This window comes from Prunus mume, linkage group LG2 (genome assembly GCF_029339155.1).
Source record: "Prunus mume cultivar Tortuosa linkage group LG2, ASM2933915v1, whole genome shotgun sequence".
Taxonomy (NCBI): domain Eukaryota; kingdom Viridiplantae; phylum Streptophyta; class Magnoliopsida; order Rosales; family Rosaceae; genus Prunus; species Prunus mume.
The window spans coordinates 30,914,007-30,933,669 of record NC_142699.1 but is presented as its reverse complement, the minus strand read 5'-3'; the positions used below and the strand labels follow the sequence as shown (position 1 = coordinate 30,933,669).

The 19,663-nt window shown below is 35.6% G+C and overlaps 2 protein-coding genes across 9 annotated transcripts; one reads left to right on the top strand and one right to left on the bottom strand.

The window, feature by feature from the left end:
* The first annotated feature begins 937 nt into the window (after nt 1-937).
* PRHA (pathogenesis related homeodomain protein A) lies at nt 938-7,105 on the top strand. Its single transcript, XM_008225657.3, is given in 12 exon segments — nt 938-1,344; nt 2,064-2,612; nt 2,917-3,082; nt 3,511-3,634; nt 3,737-3,790; nt 3,793-3,848; nt 3,953-4,225; nt 4,947-5,177; nt 5,307-5,396; nt 5,693-5,743; nt 5,908-6,159; nt 6,790-7,105. Coding segments are annotated over 11 exon segments (2,094 nt in total). The 5' UTR covers nt 938-1,344; nt 2,064-2,085; the 3' UTR covers nt 7,060-7,105.
* A 1,181-nt stretch (nt 7,106-8,286) lies between these two features.
* On the bottom strand, nt 8,287-19,262 carry LOC103323651 (RING/FYVE/PHD zinc finger superfamily protein). Of its 8 annotated transcripts, XM_089045605.1 has the most exons (12): nt 19,030-19,261; nt 17,308-17,505; nt 17,101-17,221; nt 16,797-16,971; nt 15,277-15,475; nt 13,499-13,639; nt 11,910-13,378; nt 11,374-11,434; nt 11,170-11,276; nt 9,844-9,937; nt 9,063-9,110; nt 8,287-8,493 (listed from the first exon to the last, which is right to left on the bottom strand). In XM_089045605.1, the coding sequence occupies exons 7-12, from the start codon at nt 13,376-13,378 to the stop codon at nt 8,389-8,391; spliced, it is 1,884 nt and encodes a 627-aa protein (XP_088901731.1). In that variant the 5' UTR covers nt 13,499-13,639; nt 15,277-15,475; nt 16,797-16,971; nt 17,101-17,221; nt 17,308-17,505; nt 19,030-19,261; the 3' UTR covers nt 8,287-8,388. The 8 variants fall into 8 exon arrangements, with proteins under 8 accessions (XP_088901731.1, XP_088901729.1, XP_088901730.1 ...); XM_089045603.1 differs by lacking the exons at nt 16,797-16,971; nt 17,101-17,221; nt 17,308-17,505 and having other exon boundaries at nt 15,277-15,485; XM_089045604.1 differs by lacking the exons at nt 16,797-16,971; nt 17,101-17,221; nt 17,308-17,505.
* Nucleotides 19,263-19,663: the final 401 nt, after the last annotated feature.

Genomic DNA, 19,663 nt, shown 5'->3' with positions numbered 1-19,663 from the left:
GATTCCTTAGATTGCATATAGTCATTTAAAAAATTAAACATCTAGTTATTTCAAATACATTCAATCTAATATAGTTTTTGTTTTTATAGCAAATTTAGCATCGTTGTCAAATCCAAATCCTTTCTTTATAATCCTTCCATTCAAATGGAACCTAAGAATTTACATCATATACTGTACTATATTGGGTATAAAACTTTTTCTTATGGGACCAGGAAGTATAGGTTACACACACAAAAATGAAAAGACACAAATACCCTCAAATGAGGCCATGTTGAATATGTTGTACTCCCCCAAAAAAAAAAAATCTCGCATTATGTACTCGCCTGAGAACTGAGACTAATAAGAACGGAAGTCTGAATAAAGCCAAAACGGCTAAGAACCGAGACTTGCCTAAATTACGCAAGTTCAGAAGAGACTCATCCATGCTAGTATACATACCAATCTAAGTTACGCAATACTTTCTGCTCTAATCCTACTACTTTAGTCGAATTCTATCAAAATTACTAATCACTTGACGGTTGAAGAATCATTGGCTAGCACCACATCGATACCTTTTTAGTCCTTGAATTTGCTCATCTTACAAGTTACAAATGTAATTCCAAAGAGCATAAATTTGTGCTCCAACAAGAGAATATTTTGCTATACACCCTTTAATTATTTAAGTTAAAGTCATTCAAATACATGAAAAAACAGTGAATCGAGCAAAAATAAAAATTAAAAAAAACACAAAGACATGAAAGAAAATTTTATTTTTGAGAAAAGGCATGAAAGAAAGTCAAGCAACAAACCAAACAGAAAATGCAGTTAAAATAGACAAAAGGGTGGGGGCTTATTGTCTATATATTCTATATATAGGCATTGCTCCAAGAATTTTTATTTTGATTTTTTTGATTTTCTAGTGTAGCGAGAAAAGGGATGCCTGAATCATAACAGATTTGTATCCTTTATTTTTTTGGGTCAACAGATTTGTACCCTCTTTGTACAAGAATTCATCGATTCGAAAACAGAAACTTATTAGACACATATGATTGATTGATCATTCCCAAAATGAAGAAGACTATAAATAGACAGGACTTTTAGAGAGAGAGAGAGAGAGATCGTTGGGTGGCGCTTCGGGGAGGAGAGTAGAAACTGCCCAGAGAGCACCATTGGGGAAAACCCCAAGAACCCAAATTTTTTCAAAATTTGAAATTCTTGGAGCAATTAATCCAAAACCCATCAATAACTCGACAATTCCAATACTTCTTTTCTTGTATATATGAATGTATACGTGGTGTATATATATATGTATGTTTTGTAGCAGCTTCAAAGCCCAGCAGTTCATAGATCTCTATTCTTTTTCAGGTGAGCTTCCCATGTTGCCTTTACCTCTCAATTTGCTTACTTGACTGAAATTGGTTTGAAGCTTGAATCTTTTGCGCTCTGTTCCAGTTTTTGTTATGTTGTGATCTGAGCTTTCAAAATCAAATCCTCCAATTGGGAGGCACGAGATCACTGCTCTTGTGAGTTTGCATTGAGCTTCTGCTTCTAACAAAAGAAGTCGCCTTACTATGACTTGTCTCTTTTGAGATGACATTATGTTTCATTGCTTTGTTTAGTAATCTGTTATGATATATCTACACACATTACTCACACTTTTGACAATTCCATATCAGCTGAGGAAAGAAGGTGCCCTCTTTGCAGGAAAGACGATCGAATTTGACTTCATCTTTTTCTTGGCTAATTTGCACTGTCTTTTCTTTCTTGAAGCTGTTCTTTTGTATCCAGTAATTAACTTCACTTGGCCAAGAGGGCACTTTATTCATCTAGTTGTCATAAATTCTTTCCAGAATTTCAATGCAGAGACAAACTTTATTTAAAATGTTTGAAGTAGGGGATGCCAGCAATTAAAACATATAAACTCTGCAAAACTAAATTAACCTGATAACTCTTAAGATTTTTCTATCAAAATTTTGTGCTGTAAAACTTTTCTCTGCTCTATCCTGTCATTGTTTCTGGTCCTTTTTTTTTTCTTTTCTATCTTTAAAAGTTAATACTAACCCATTTTGTGTTTGGATTTTCAGTATTGATACATTGGTTAGCAGAATGCGTGGTCTTGGAAAAAAGTCATCCCTCAAGGAGTCAGGAAAACCTCGTTATTCCAATTCTGTGGCAAAGCTAATTTCATCACCAAAATTTAGAAAAGGTGGCAAAGTTTCCCATGTTAAAAAAATAAAGCCAAGGTCCAAAACTATTATTGCTTCATGCTTGTCGAAGAAGAGAGGTGCTGACTCTATAAGGAAGGGCTCTAGGAATAATGATACTGATAAAAAGTTGATGAGTAGAAAAGGAGTTCATAAGGTACATGATACAAATTCTTCCAAGAAGCTGTCTTCTGTGAAACTTAAGGATGAGAAGCTCTCATTCAAGGACTCTGACAAGAAAGGGGAAAATGCTGATGGGGAAGTCAAACTTAGAATAAAAAGGAGAAGAAAGAAGAAATTACAAAAGGATAAGGTGGAGTTAGATGAAACTTCTCGCTTGCAGAGGAGGACAAGATACCTGCTGATTAAAATAAAGCTGGAGCAGAACCTAATTGATGCTTATTCTGGTGAAGGTTGGAAGGGTCAGAGGTATGATAAAATTAACTTAATTATCAATGTTTAAGCTAGACTTAGAAAGAGAGGATTGAAATTTTGAAGATTTGATAAAGTAACCATTTGAACCATGCATGCTCTGGTTTCTCAACAATAAGTATTTATGTTAAGAGGAATGTAATAAAGATGCGACTGGATAGTGTTGGAAGTTAATTCTTTGATATCATTTGATTGAATTTATAATTTCTATCATTTTATTAGATTGTGTGTTTTCTAGAGCTCTTTTCTTCAGCAAATAGCTCAATGTTGTAATTCTTTTAATTTTTTATTTCTATCACAGCCGAGAAAAGATTAAGCCAGAAAAGGAACTACAAAGAGCTAAGAAACAGATATTGAAATGTAAGCTTGGAATCCGTGATGCTATTCATCAACTGTATTCTCTGAGTTCAGTGGGTAGCATGGCAGATTCTGTTATTGCTGCAGATGGATCTGTTTATCATGAACATGTAAGTAGATGTCATTGTTATCCTTTTGGTTTCTCTCACTCTCTGACTCTCTCTCTCTCTCTCTCTCTCTCTCTCTCAAGAATCTAATTTATTGTAACAAGAAAATAAAGCAACGCACATTCTGTTTGTGTGGATGTGTGCTGAAAGGGGCCATTTGAAATAACCAGTTGCGCTAGAAACTTTTGCAAAAGCATGCAATAGATTGAGAATTAAAGAATGAGCGATCCTTGCGGTCTTGGCTAAGGTCTTGCTTTTCAGACAGCTCCAAAGCCTAGGATACTAATGAAATGGTTTTGGGTTTGCAAGAATGGTTCTGTGGTTTTAGGCTAGCAAGAATGGTTTTGCCTTTGATATAATACCTCGTATGAGGTGTTGCCACATTGTCTTGGTTGCATGCTTATTTATATACTAGTTTTTGTTATTGTTAGATATTCTGTGCGAAGTGCAAGTTGAATGAAGCGTTCCCCGATAATGATATTATACTCTGTGATGGGACATGCAATTCTGCATTCCACCAAAAATGTCTGGATCCTCCCTTGGATACTGAAAATAGTAAGTTTCTCACCTTTTCTGAATTTGTTTTGGACCTTTTGGTGAATACCAATTAGATTTTGTTAGCAAAAGGTTACTTTAAGTTCAATTGATAATCTACAGTTCCTCGAGGAGATCAAGGCTGGTTTTGCAAATTTTGCGAGTGTAAAATGGAAATATAGAAGTAGTCAATGCTCATCTTGGGACCTGCTTTTCCAATGACTGTGGTTGGCAGGTTAGTCATTACCAGAATTATCTAGAAATGCCAACTTTTCCCCCACTATTTACTTTTGATTTCAGAATTTAGTAATTCATGTAATTACTCTCTCCATGGGATAGGATGTCTTCAAGGAAGAAGCCGCTTTCCCTGATGGTGAGAATTCGTTATTAAACCCAGATGAAGAATGGCCTTCAGATGATTCTGAAGATGATGATTATAATCCAGAAAGGAACGAGAACAGCTGCAGCTTCAGCATGGGAGGCACCGAAGACAATGCATCAGATGATGAATTGTCAACTGATGTCAGTGTAGGTTCTGATGAGTCTACTGATGGGGAAGTTGTTTCTGGCCGCAGACAGAGAAGACGTGTTGATTATAAGAAGTTATATGATGTGAGTACGCAGCCCAAATTTTTTGAGCTTTTTTTTTTAACTTGTTCCCTGACAAATAGAATAGAGATGAATTATTGGTGGGACTTTGAGAAAATTAAATGTGTGCATTTTAGTCATCTTGTGGTTACATGAGGAAACTTCATGTAGGCAGAGAGAGACATATAGAATACTCTAGATAGCAATGTCTTCCTCAAGTACAAACAGAAAGGAAACTTGACTCTTGAACTATACCCTGCTCCTACTAATAATAGGCTCCAAATTGACAACATAAAGCTACAGAAGACTCTTGAGTCTTTTGAAAAGCTCGTAAAAACACTAGTCTAAAAACAGAAATGTAATGTCTAATTTTCTAATGAGAGCATGACCTTTGATTCCTTGTACCTTTACAGATTTAATTTCAATTGGATGCCGCATTTGGGTCTGACAGAAGGAGAATGCTAAGTTTCCAGAAAATGAAATTACTTAGAAACCAATAATTTGACCCCTACAGTTGTTTGCTTGCAGTCATCTTGGCATATAAAACAGTCTGTTTGGATATATTGTCAACCTATGAAATGCTTGTATCATAATGTAATCAATATAGATCTCTTTGGGGTTTATTATAAATTTCTATTTCATGCAAAATTATGGGCTACAGTTCCCCATTTTGTTGTTACATCACCAGTTTTTGAGGTAAAGGTCAGATATTCACAGTATAATACATATTTCTTTCCCCTACAAGGAAATGTTTGGAAAAGATGGTCCTTTGCATGAACAAATTAGTGATGATGAAGACTGGGGTCCTGTTAAAAGAAAGCGGAGAGAAAAGGAATCTGATGCAGCCAGCACCCTTATGACTCTCTATGAAAGCGAGAGAATTCCAGATGTCACCCCTACAGAAGTGAAAAGTAAACATCCTCCAGATACTCAAGTTAGAAGGGCATGTTTCCGAATACCTCGCAAGGCAGTAGAGGTATTAGAACATGACTCTCCCTTCTCTCTGTCTATCTCCTTATGCTTTCAGGTAGAGGTATTTATAAATCTGAAGGCAGTACTTGATATTTTCTTGACTAAAATTCTGTGCTGTAATTTCCTATTCCAGAAGCTGCGCCAAGTGTTTTCTGAGAATGAACTTCCTTCTAGAGATGTGAAAGAGAATCTTTCAAAAGAGTTGGGACTAGATCCTGAGAAGGTAATGGCGATTGATGAACCCGCTCTATAAGTCTTACTGCGTGCCATATTGGATCGAGAAAAAATTAGTTTAAAAGTTACCGATATGTTTTTCATCCAGTCAAATACATTTGCCTTTCTGGATTTTACTTTATTGGAAGTTTTGGTTCAAGTCTCAGAGAATTTAAATGCGTAGGCGTGAGTTTTGTGGTATCTGATCTGTGAAGTCAGTGTCACTGGGATATTAATACGGGATTGAAGCTTATGCTTTTCTTACATTTTCCATTGTTTTAATCCTTTTTAAGTTGCAATTTCCAGGTTAGTAAATGGTTTAAGAACGCACGTTACTTAGCCCTCAAAACCAGAAAGGTGAGCTAGTAGTCTCTGTATTTTTTAATATACCTATCACTGTGTTTTTTCTTTTTTCCTTTATCTGTTTTAGCGTCTTTGAGTTTTCACTGCTAAATAAAAATCAACGGTATTTTGTTGGAAATATTTTCAACAAAGAGTATGATGGATCTTTTGCGCAACAGGAAGAGAGTGCTACAAACCTTCACACTGTTACTCCTGGAATCTCCAAGGAATCCACACATGAAAATGTGACTGAAAAAGCTGCTGATCTCATGGCATCAGATTCAGATGATTTCTTAGCTGAAACTGTGGTCCATTCTCCAAGAAATGTTAAGAAATCCTTCCGGAGAAAGCACCCAAAATCATTAAGCAGCCCTTTGAGGAAAAATCAACAGAAAGGATCTTCATGTGGGTCACCTGCAAAGAGAAACAAGGTCTTGGCCTATCATAAAAGATAAAAATTAGGAATTTTCTTATTATTCCAGGGTCATTGGTATTATGGTTATTTTAAGGGTTACTGTGTTTTGACTGTCATTGTGGCCACGTGTTTATCAGTAAAATAGTGAAGTAGTTATTTTGCTTGTGAGACTTGAGCTTTGCTTAGTTTCTTAATTTTGGATCTTTTCCTTCAGAATAAGAGTTTTGAGTTTTTGTAAATTTGCAACCTCCCTTTTTTATCCAAAAATCTTTAAGCGTCCTGCAGATAGTCACAGCCTACTGATAGAAATCAACTGCCCTTCAACAGACTTGTGATCTCAATCAGTCCCCATTTCTTACTCTCATCAACTTTGTTTTGTGTGGAAGAATTCTGGTGTATCATGGAGTTCTTCAGGAACAACCCCACTTTGTCATCAACTATTTCACATGCCTTAAATCTTCTTTTAAACAGTTGCGACTTACCTTTATTTTTGTCAGTGTGTTAGTAAGGGTATAGAAAATTGTGTGCCTACCTCAACTTATTTTTGTTGAACTTTTGTGACAGATGAGAGAATTGTATGATTTTTTTAGATAGATAGTATATTTACCCCTAATTATGACTCATGTGTTGGTTTGCTTTCATATAGGATGGAATGGAGTTGAGTGATAATGTGAGCTTGAAGAAGCTTTTGAAAGAAAGAACAAAGGAGAAGAAGGCCAACCTTATTGCTGGAGGTGGATGTCGAGTTGCAGAATTGGAAATGGAGAGACTATGTAAAGCCAAAGGTAGGCTAGAAAATATGAGACAGAAATTACTGAAATTTCAAAATGCCAAGGCAAAGAAGTCAAATAAATCTCTCTTGCATGAACAGTCTGTCATTTATGTTCCAATAGCAGAACTAAAGGACAAAGTTTGATATTCTGAAATGTTATGAATTTTCATATAGCATTTTTGTCATCTCAGTCATTGGGTGTTTCTTAATTCCAAATGCCTCGCACTAACTTAAAATTTAACGTGTGGTGTATCAATTTTTTCTTCTTGTACAAGAATATACTCTCTCTCTCTCTCTCTCTCTCTCTAGTTATCTTTCAGAAGTGAAAAATAGTTTTGAGACTTGGGCTCCGAATTAACTTCAAGTTGAACATCCTGTTGTATTTGGTTTGTTTCGCTCATTTTTTTCATTTCAATTTTGATAAATCCAGCCCTATAGTTTGATTTGGTTTGCAATCAAGTTCAAATTATTAATTTCGTTGAATAGAGAAAATTCGACGTTGCAATATGCAACCACCTCACAGGAGGCAACTTTTGTTTCCAAAACATTTACGACACCAATATCTTACCAAATAACTTGTTAGCAATAACTATCAGCATCAGTTTCACACTTTTATTTTTACTTTTAGTTTGAGCGATAGGCTAAACTACAACTCACGCACACTACCAAAGGTGCCATGGGATTTTGAATATGAGAAGACTAGTTTGGAAGTCATGGCCTTCTTTCCACCGTTGACAAATTTTATTTTATTTATTTAATACAGAAATTTGGGACAGACTAAGGTTTAGACTTTTAGACTTGAACAACGCAATTGAATTTGTCTTTTTCCAATGAAATTTTAGTGGAGGCGATACTTTTTGCAACCTGAGAATGGAACCATTTTCAGTTTCATCTGGATATCACACTACACTGGAAACAATGCCTGAAATTCTGTTTTGTGGAAAATGCTCATCCTCGAATAAACTAGACCAGGAAATCTTACTCTGTTGTCGTTTCGCTCTGAAATCCACCAATCAACAACACCTTCAACTTATGATGAAATCCACCAAGACTTGTCACAAAAGCTTATAGGTAGTGTTAATCAGAGAACGAAACTTTAATGGAATAAAATCAAGGAAACATTTATAGTTACTACAAGCTTTCCCAAGAGAGCTGAAAATCCTAGGTCGTATATTTTTCGTTATGAAAATCATGAACAATATGATATTCACAATTTAGTTTTGTAGTTCTTCGTCCATCCATTCCACATTTCAGTTCACCCATTAAAAGATGAAAATCAAACACTGCTGAGGTTAAAAACTTTAAAAACGAGAGGCGCACCAAGACAGTAGCTCATAAACATATACTTGCCTATATCATAACACATTCAACTGCGGTGAAAATTTCTAACCCAATTTGTTATGTATGAAATAAATGTACAACATGAGTAACAAGCTGGGTTTGTATCGACACTTTTATTGAGTTCTCATCATATCATAGAGTTTGTATACTTTTTGCATCTGTTATGGGGTTTTGTAAATCACCAGTACTCTTGGTGCCATCCAAAGTATGCCGTTTTGCAGATAGCCGGGGCCTCAGCTGCATGTTATACTAAATAATGAGAACCCAAAGACAAACCAGAAGGAAAAAAAATGGTACACAAACTGATGTATTACACTCCAGTTAGCCATTAGCACATGTTTGAGAGAATTTTAAAAGGGAATTTCAAGAACTTGGTAAATTTTAAAAAGGATTTTCAGGAACTTTGTTCTGACAAAAAGCACATGAATTTAAAACTATGAAACATTATGTAAGTTTAGATATGCCAGAAATTCACTACAACACATGTTTCCCCAATAAGTTTGCAAAGGAATTAGTAACTAATCATCAATTCAATAGTAAAATTTAATGTCTCATCTCAATTCCCTCAATAAATCTATCCATACCTCCCTCAGAAAAAATGAACACGTGTAACTTGAACTGTACAATCTTGTACGTACCAACCATTAGCTCATTTTTATTTATTTTGGCCCATACCCTCTGAGTTTCTTCGTTACCAAAATATTTCAACATACTCAGGAAATATATCAACCTTTTTCTTTTCATTTTCTTTTTGTTTGGGTTATCCTTCAAAATTTCAGTAGTTTCATTGAGTTATTTACACTGACCGTCTCAATATACTTCAGTTGCTTCAGAACTTGATCCGTTCCCAGTTCCTGAGCCAGACACATAAAAGGAGAGTTTGCATTAGAGTTAATAATAGAAATACTATAGAACAGACTATAAAACTGTCAACAAAATCTGATAGGCATAAGAAAGATAAAATGATAGTGAAGTGTTTTCTACCAAGCTTTTTCACAATAAAAATATGCTGCCAAGACTAAACATTGAAGGTGAAGTTGCATCTCTTCACTAGATTCCTCTCATTCAAGTATCTCTTACCCAAAAACTCAACAATGACAACCTCAAAAATCCTAACCAAAGTATAGAATCAAAGAAATTCTAAGTTTCTAACCCACGAACTAAAAACAACAACCTTAACATCGTTGTCCTTTTATGAAAAGAATCAAGAGAATTTCAGTGTTTCGGATAATAGAAGTAAAAGAGGAACAAGAAAGGTTTTAACATAGGATATAGTAGTTAACTCTTCAACAAACTCAGATATGTTTTTGTGAAACAATTAAGATAACTTTGGTTTGGAGATGATGGCGGTAATGGAGGACACAAATGGTACTGATGGCTTTGAAGATTTAGGCAATAGAGGCTTGAGTAGGAATACTGTGGTGAAGACCACAGAATCTAGCAGTTGCAAAAATGTGAGCACATTTGAGGACCCTGTCAGTAAGAATTTGCTATACCTTTTCTTCTTAGAGTTGCATGATATGGTCTAAATATCCAAAAATAATCTAAAAACCCAAGACATATGAAGACTGTCAGTGATATGTCCACCTGAGGCACATTACAATCAGCATGGCTTGGATCCCAAAGGATAGAGCAGAAGCACTCCCAGTCATCAGTTTGGACTTCAAAAAGAGGAGCCCTGCTATATGAGAATTTCCCATAATGTTAAAGATGTATAACATAATCAACAATAAGTAGAAAATCAATCTAGGAGAGCGAAAGAGATATAACACAAATTTTGATCAAATAGTATAAAACTAGTTCTGAATTTGTAACAAAACCTTTTTCAAGTGAAAAGCACAGCATTTTGGGGGTGGGAAGTGAAGGTTCGAGTCATTGAGGTTGTAGTGTGTTACCTGTAATTTTGGTTATTTGGATGGAAAGAAACGAGAGAAATCATAAAGTTTCAATCACTCTTCCAAAGTTTCATACTATGACTCATCATTTTACTTTTGGGTGTGTATGAATCATCAATTTTTGCCACTCAAGCATTTCCTTACCATCATACTATTATAAAATAATTTTTTTAGCCAAGAGACACCCTCATCTCCTAAACATCTCCACAGATCAATCAGAATTCCATCTGGTCCTAAAACCCGTTCTGTTCCCATCTTCCTTGATCCAAGGAAAAACTTTCATTTAATCATCCTTCAATGACCTTCCATCGTTCTCACCACTCTTTATCATTTAACATTATTACAATTTGTAGTTTATCTCTACCTTAACTTTGCAAGTTTTTAGATAATACTTATTTGCTTACAGTAAGTTCTTGTAGCTTTTCTCCCCATCTTTCATGCCCATTATTTATTTTATGTTTGCTTGCATCCAGCTCTTCATCCATGCCACTTGAGCTAAGACTCATGAATCATGCCTATTTTAGAGTAAAAATCACTACATGTTTGACTTAGCATCCCATGCTACTCTTCACTTCCTCATCCATGCCCAACTATTGATCTGTTTGACAAATATTCTATGATTGATCATACCTCTGTTTTTACTCAGACGGCCTATCATTGCCACATCAGAACTCAAATTATATGTACAAGACACGACAATAAAAAAACAAGAGAGAAAAGAAGGGGGAGAAGTGCAGCTTCAACTTTGTACAATATGCCAGTATCTAAATATTAACATAAGAAAAGATTGCAATTGCACTGGGGACAGTCAAATAACTTTATAATTATCAAATTTGACAAGTCACAAACAACTTTCCTTCATTTATATCAGTGTTTCATATTCTCCATTAAAGTAATTTTGCCAAATATAATAATACTATACATATTTTTCAGAAAAATTTCCAACCAAAGAGTCAAATCATAACCATCACATGTTCCAATTAAGTGCTAAGTTAACATAAAACCATAAACAAATTACCTGCGCCACTTGCCACAAATAGTTCCATTTGCACTATCTACAACTTCTCGACATTGAAGCCAATTACCTATAGAGCTAACTCTAGAAGGTTTATTGCAGTTCAGCTCCTACAATGAAAAATGGCCATTGCTCAATAGAATTTCCAAATCATCCTTGCCAAATGAAAATGCTGATTACAAATGCACAGACACATTAAGGACTTACATTCAATCTAACATACTCCGAAGAATCTAATTCCAATGGTTCGCCAATGCCATCAATATCACTATATCAAACAAAACAATAAAAACTGTAACTTGTAAGCAGCATGCCAAAAGAGAGAAAATAGCAATTCAAAAAAGGGCAGGAGATGATGAAAATGTTTCTTTCCATAACGCGCATGAAAACAGAAGATCCCACACAAATAGCTATGAAGAAGGACAATCAACAAATTGTTCAGGAATACAACCAGCACACAGAAGGAGATCTTTCCTACCTGGCGTGCTAAGTGCTTTGAAAACAAGGATATAAGACAGAATAACTAAGGAAAACTACTTACGCTACTATAAACCACATAATGGAACAATCAGAAAGTCAAAGTACCAATTCAACTGTAACTTAGAGTGGAAAGGAAGAGTGACAAGGAAAGAAAGCAGCCTATAAATTTAACAAGGTTATCCATCCAATTTGTGAAGGCAGTATGCATTTAACCTGCATAAAAAGTTTCAAAAAGTTAAGAATAAATTATTGAATGAACATACTCATTTATTGGGCCTGACCAGTCAGGAACTTCCGCTTGATACCCTTTGCCAAACCGAACACTGGTTGCATATGGCTCAATGTCTCTTAACATTAACAGTATAGGATTCACTTGGCCTTTAGATGATGCATTCCTACACATGACACTGGTGATATTCGGTGATTTTCTAGCCACTTTCTCCTTTAAAATTTGCTTCTTTCTCAAACAAGAATGGCAGAACCATTCATCAAAAGGTACTTTCTTTATACAGGGGTGGCAGCATGACATGTGAAATGCCTCTTCACAATTATCACAAATCAGCATTTTCAGAGCAGTTCCAGCACGACTACAAATTTTGCATGACCGATGACAGCTGTCACTGCAACTGGTACCAGTGTCTTCAGCAGAACGACAAATCCTGGTAGCCTGAACATCCCCAAGCAGTCCATGGCTTCTAAGAATAGAGATGCATAGATCCTTTTCAGACAGGTCTCCCACAGCTTCCATGACTATCACACTAGAAGAGGAGCACTCACCATTTTCATCTACTTCAGTCTTCATGGAAGTTGAAGCATGCTCCATATTTGACTTTGATGATGAGCAACTATCATTTACGCTGTTTAACTCTAACACTTTTCGCACATTGTTTTTAAGTGCTTCATCAGAAACTAATTCCTCACCAACAGAACATCCATTAAAAGATTCTGAACTTAAAACATGAGACTCTCTATTGCATAAATGAGGAGACGCTCGAGTGGCTTTAGTTTCATGCTCTATGTGCAAATCAACAAGTTGTTTCTTAGCAGCAATTGAAGGAACGATAAAATTTACAAAAGAACGATAATCACCAGTTCTTTTGTTTTCTCGATCTTCTGAAAATATGGTGACAGAGTTTCCTCCTAATTTCTTCCTTTTATATACGAGATTAGGTGCACTACTTTCGGACATTATTCTGACTGCTGACAGATGCTCCATATTTGACTTTGATGATGAGCAACTATCATTTACGCTGTTTGCCTCTAAAACTTTTTGCACATTGTTTTTAGGTGCTTCATCAGAAATTAATTCCCCACCAACAGAACATCCATTAAAAGATTCTGAATTTAAAACATGAGACTCTCTATTGCATAAAGGAGGAGACGCTCGAGTGGCTTTAGTTTCATGCTCTATCTGCGAATCAACAAGTTGTTTCTTACCAGTTCCTGTGTTTTCTCGATCTTCTGAAGGAACATTAAAATTTACAAAAGAAAGATAATCACCAGTTCTTGTGTTTCCTCGATCTTCTGAAAATATGGTGACAGAGTTTCCTCGTAATTTCCTCCTTTTATATACAAGATTAGGTGCACTACTTTCAGACATTATACTGACTGCTGAAAGCTGGGAAGAACTTCTTGGAAAAAGTAAGGAGGGCAAATCATCAGTATTCTTGTTTTCCTTTGAGTTTAGTTGAGCTTTTCTGCAGCTGCAATGAAAGTCGCATTTTGTACACATCTGCCAAGTTTCAGCACCAGGCACCCAATTACATAAGACATCTTGTAACCCATGGTTAGATACACAAAATAGAGCAGCTTCAATTGAACTAGGAAGGGAACTCTGTATTAACATTTTCACCTGAAACAACCTCACTAATATCTGGTGCACGTTCTTATAAAGTCCCAGAGTAATTCACCCTCTTATATGTTTGAAATAGGAGTTTCATATAATACTGAAGAGGCATCCCCAAAAGTCTTCTCCATTCTATTGCACCAACCTCTGATTCCAAGAAGAAAAAAAAAATGTCAGTTTAAACACAGGAATCAAACTCTAGAACTTCATGCACTTCCTTTCAATTTTGAAGACAAGTTTTTCAATGCAAAAGGTTTTAATTTTGAAACACCAAGTGAGCGCTAGGAAGAATGTAATCCAAAATGGGGAATAAAGAAATAGACAAAAGTCAGACTATCTTCATCTTCCAATCAAATGGTAACATAAAAAAAGTCATATTTCAGTTCCATAATGAATGCTCTATCCCCTCAAAGTAACAAAAAATTTGCTCCAGCCACAGACACCATGAAGAACGCAATGGTGGACTCCAACTTATGTTATTAGTCTTCTTGACAAACCATACATGAACTCCACAAACACATCAGCTGTAGCTATCATCACCCAAGGAATTCCAAAAAGACTGTGTGTGTGTGTGTGTGTGTGTGTGCGTGTGCGTCTAAGAGAGAGAGAGAGGATGAAAAATAGCATCATTTCCTAGCACACATGCAACAAAGAAATAGTGATTTACAGATTCCTCTGCTTGCTTTCACATACACAACTGATGGACAAGAGCGAGTTGTCCAATTACATTATCTATTGTTAAAACCTTACCCAAAGATGCTGTACAAGCAAAAGAAAATGCCTTAGGTGGGGCAGCATTACTAAAAATTTCTTTCCGCGGAAAGAGCACGGATTGAACACCAAATGGATCCCCTTTAGTATGGTTTATCCTTAAACACCCCCTTTCGGATAAACCCCATTTCATCCCCTCACCTCCAATATTACTCCCTAAGAGAAGTTTGAAAAAAATTAAAAACACCCCATAAATAATTAAATAAAATTGTTACGAGGTGCTAACATAAGTCATATAGAGACAGTGCATCCCATAGAAATTGTAAAGAGAAGAAGACCCATTTTAAAAAAAACATAAGTATTTATATGTCCCCTAGAAATAGAATAGTCCTCTCAATGACTTTCCTTTAACTCCATGACACAGTGCTACTCTTCAAATGCTATATGATATTTCTCTTAACACAAACACTAGGACAAATGAAATGGTACTGCCTACCAAACCTCTCTATTATAATAAACCTGCAATTGAGCGTCAATGACACTTTTCAGCATCAGCATGAGACCCCAAAGAAATAACATATGTAATCCCATGGCTCCCTGGGCACTGAACAACAAAAATGTAAATGATACATGGTTCATTTTAGCTCTTACACATAGCATCTATTAACACTAACCAGAAGCTTCCCATGTCATCAAGTAATCATCAAAACTCTCGAATAGCAATATGGGGACGTGCCTGTCCCAAACTTTTCCACTGACAAGAATTTTAAATAGGTCTTTGCATCAAATTTCTTCCCCTTTTGTGAGTCCAGCTCAATTAGTCATCAAACCCCAATTCTACCACCTTCACCACTATTAAAGTCTTAAAAAGAATCCAACACAAAAAACAGCTCTCATTCATTCAGATTCTCTAAAAATACAGGGATCTGAGAGATACCACCTCCATCACACACAACCATTTTTATCAGCTGCCAAATCAAGAAAATCATTCTTCAAGGGGCAATTAGACATTGCATACCATTAAAAAAATGCACTTGCCTACAAACTGTTATCTGAAATCCATAATATTCTACCATGTGATATAATAGTCTTTGTGCTAAAACCACCAAACTCCACTTCAGAATTCTTTTCCAAAAAAGATCTCCACAAGCTCTGCAAGTCCACAGCATAAAAGAAAAGCTTCCAGATTCCACGGCCCCATTCTGCCTCAAGATGCAAGCAGTCCATCAACCAATCAAATTGCTCCAAATTTCAAAACTCCTATAAGAAGAGCTGTAATCCACTGAAATAGTTTCAGTTAATAACCCAAATGAGCCCTGTGCATGACAAAAGACCGAGAACGTGCATATGCTCCATAACACCTTGGATGACATAAAAGTAATCACCTTGTAGCATGCCATAATATACAAATTTTGTTGAAACTTGTGCTGGGTATATTGATATCAATACAACCAGTATCAGCATAATAATAGCACCATCTAAAATCACAATAGTTGACGCATCTGGTTAGCACAAAGTCAACAATGCAAATTGTGGCTGGAAGAGAATAACTAACTTAGAATTAAGGCATGGCATGAGACACCAACCCAAAAAGCACAACTATAAGAAGAAATTTTGGTTGTTTTCGTCAACTTCCCATGTTGTTGATGTCTTGGATTGGAGAAATCCATGATATCTATTTGCAATACAATGAAATATCAGGATAAATTTAGCTTAAACCTCCAAGAGGATTTTCCTAGACTTCTACTGATATTCGATACCTCATCATCTGGTGCACTCAGTGCAACATTTTTCTTTTTCTTTTTCAGATGCGTAATCTAATTAAAAATCATAATAATTAGACAAACTAAACATTGAGAAATGCTATATGTAATAAAAATGCAGTCTGCTACAAACACCAAATTCAAGGTGAATGAATTATTGTGTAATGCAACACGTAACTTCAAAAATTCAACTGGCATGTCCACCTGTAAACATAATGCAGTAAAACTTCGTACAAATCTACATATTTCCCTCATCTATTTCCTGCACATACTTAGATGAACATCTTTTTCTATTCCAATACTTGGAAACCTAATAAAATTGAAAATTAAGATTGTTTATATTTAAGGAATGCCATTTACAAGGAAACCATTTGCATGATACCAAAAAATAAAATGTTCTTGCACATATAGAATCTATTAACTAGCACCATCCTGTTTAGATCAAATATTCGATCATCAGAATCCTATAATGAATGATGTTCCCTGTCCCAAATCTTTCTAGTGAAAAGAGTCCGGATTCAAACCCAAAAGAGCACTAACAAAAGTCTTCGCGCCCCATTAAAACTCCACTTGACCCACCATCCCCCAGTCCACCAACCTTTCCTCCAATTAAAGTCTTAAAAGAAATCCTTAACCAAACCCAGATTCAAATTTTCTTAGACGTTCAAACATATGATTTCAATAGCTACACCTTCATCATACACCAAACTGTTCTCATCAGCTGCAAAATAAAACAAGGGGTATTTCCACACCACGTATGATGCATAAAATGCATTTGCCTACCAACTGTTATCTGAAATCCATAATCTGCTACCACTTGATATAACAACCTTTGTCCTCAAAGCACCAAACTCCTCATCAGAATTCTTTTCCAAATCATATCTCCACAAGCTCTCCAAGTCCTCAGCATAAAAGCAACTGAACTTCCAGTTTTCCAAGCCCCTGTTCTTCCTCAGGAGGCAACCAGGACTTCAACCCATCAAATTATCCCAAACTTTCAAACCCCTAGAAAAAGAGAAGTGATGCACTGCAATGATTTAGTTATTAATCATAACAAGCCCTATGGATACTGGAAAGACCCATAACTTACAATATTTAAGCACAAGGACAACAAGGACAACATAAAGTACTCACTTTGTAGCATGCCATATCCAAGATGATACATCAAAATTTGTCCAAATTGACACCAGGTATATATTAATAATAAATTGTTACGTCAATACAGCAACCAGTATCAGCACCATCTTATTGCCATCTACATATTTGACGCACCTAAGTTTCTCGTTAAGACTAAAAGAAATAATAAACTTGACTGTGCAAAATGTAACCAGAAGAGAATACCTAAAACAGAATAAGGTCGTGGGCATGAGCCACCAACTCATAAAGCATAACCGTATGTAAAACTTTTGGTTCTTTTTGTCAACTTAACATATTCTCTATGCCTTGGACCAATATGTGGAGTCTATTTGCCTACAACTTCTCCATATAGTCAATAACCCATCATCTACTGCGGTGAAAGCAGAATTTTCTCTTTTTTTTCTACCAGATGCAAAATAAATTGAAAAAAGAGCATATTGATTGATATAGGATATGGGTGAACTGTAGATTTAGGCAGATTAGCGGAAGCGAAAACAATGAAAACAGAAAATTAAACGAATAAAAATAGGTATGGAATCACTCCAGGGGCTTCACACTAAGGGGTTTGGCTTCAAACCAGAATTCCAATCTCTGGAAAATAAAACTCTGAATTCCAAAGAACTACATGGGGGTATTTATAGCAAACTAAAACCTAGAGACAATAGGATAAAAATCCCTTGATAAAACTGAAATCCTAACCCAAATAAATTAGGAAACTAGAAATCTGGAAAAACTAGAAATCCTATTGAGATCTGGAAAACCAAAAATCCAACTCAAATGTGGAAAACTAGAGAACCTAGGAAACTAACAAAGAAGGAAAGCTGCTCTAAAATTTCAACCCAACCATAATGATAATGTTGGATTGGATGATTGTTTCCTCCTTCGTTGATAAACCTTAAGAGGTTTGTTATGGATGTTCGCATCATTAATTAGACAGATTTGGCACTTATTTACTCAGAAATGCTATATGGACTAAAACCTAGTATATCTATTTCACAAATTGCAAGGAGGCATGCTACCAAGACCGAATTCAAGGTGGGTTGGGTAGTGTGTAATGCAATACACAACTTTAAATTCAACACGTCTCTTATGCAATATCGTAGAACGCCACATGTTTCCTTCACTAGTTTCCTGCACATGCTTAGACGCATGTCTTTATTTTCTCGTAGTGCTTGAAAATTTAATAACATTGAAAAATACAGATTCTTTGCATTCAAGTATTACTACTTAAAAGGAAACTGTTTATACGACACCAATAGGGAATCTAGATACATACATGCAATTACAATTTTACCAAATTTTGGAGCTTCTCTATAAAGTAAAAACATGCACGTAATAGCTATATATATCAAACAGAATATAGAAGGAAAAACAGCATTACAGTGACTCTAACCAAATCTTAAAAATGTTCGGAGAACATAAACTTGCCAAATTCTCTACTTTTCCAATGCTTTCTTCATAGACACCGTGATGGATGGGAAATAAATACAAAGACCACATAAAACTCAATCACTCAAACTGTTCCACACACACCTACTGAAATCTGCTTCTGATAATAAGTGAGATTCAACAACAATTTCAGGAACCAGAAACAAAGGTTACAGATTTCTCTTTTCCTTTGTTCTTATATCAAAACTAAACCAACTTAGTGTGAATTCCATCTAATAACTGATGGGCAGAGACATCCAATGGACCCAATTTCGTCAACCCCAAAGGGAAAAGCGAGCCCAGATCCGTATCTCAAATGGGGTTTATAATAAACCGTTTATCTCAATTCCAACAATAAATGGCATCAATGATTGCAATTAATCGAACAAATTCATAGGGCAAAATTATGACATGCAACAAAGAGTAAAGCATATCAAACTAAACTAAGAAAACGAAGAACAAGAAAAATAAGTAAAAAAGAAATTGGCACAACATTACCATGGATGTCCAAAGGCCCAACACAGAGAAGAAGAGGAACCTTTTCGTCTCTTGAACGCTTTCAACTAGAAATGAGAATGTTGCAGAGGAGCATTTGGCAGTTCTGTTCTGTTGACAGACAGAGAAGAAGAACAAGGGTTTACGGAAACAAACGAAGACGGTGGGAGATGGGTTTTATGGCCTTTACACTTTGGTTTTGGGTTTTTTCTTTGGTATGGTTCAAAAACCAAACTAATTTGATTAACCAATTTAACCCAATCAATTTAAATTTATTTATTCTTTTTTTTTTTTTTTCTTTTCTCAATTTGTATCTAAATTGAAATTAAACTATTATAAATACCTTTGGGCCGAGTCACCTTAATACTATATCCCAGCCTGAAAAAGAGAATTGGTTGTAGACGTATAAGAACATAATAATTTAATTCTACAATGAGGCTAAACTTAATCAAATGACCGGCAACAAAGTTATCCTCTGTAAAAGTACAGATCTTGCACATCAAGCGTGACCATCCCTAATGAGAGTAAAAAGAGATTGGCATGCATGATCATGTTGTTTAACCAATTATTGTTTACCCCAAATAGCTTTACCGTAGCCATAGGTCAAGAAATTTGTTTATCCCAAATAGCTTTACCG

Coding starts and splice junctions, on each gene's coding strand:
- LOC103323651 (XM_089045600.1), bottom strand. CDS start 13,492: ATGTTAATACAGAGTTCCCTTCCTAGTTCAATTGAAGCTGCTCTATTT. Junction 9,938..11,169: donor ATTTGTGGCAAGTGGCGCAG/GTAATTTGTTTA, acceptor ATTCTCATATAG/CAGGGCTCCTCTTTTTGAAG. Junction 8,494..9,062: donor AACTGAAGTATATTGAGACG/GTCAGTGTAAAT, acceptor TATAACATGCAG/CTGAGGCCCCGGCTATCTGC.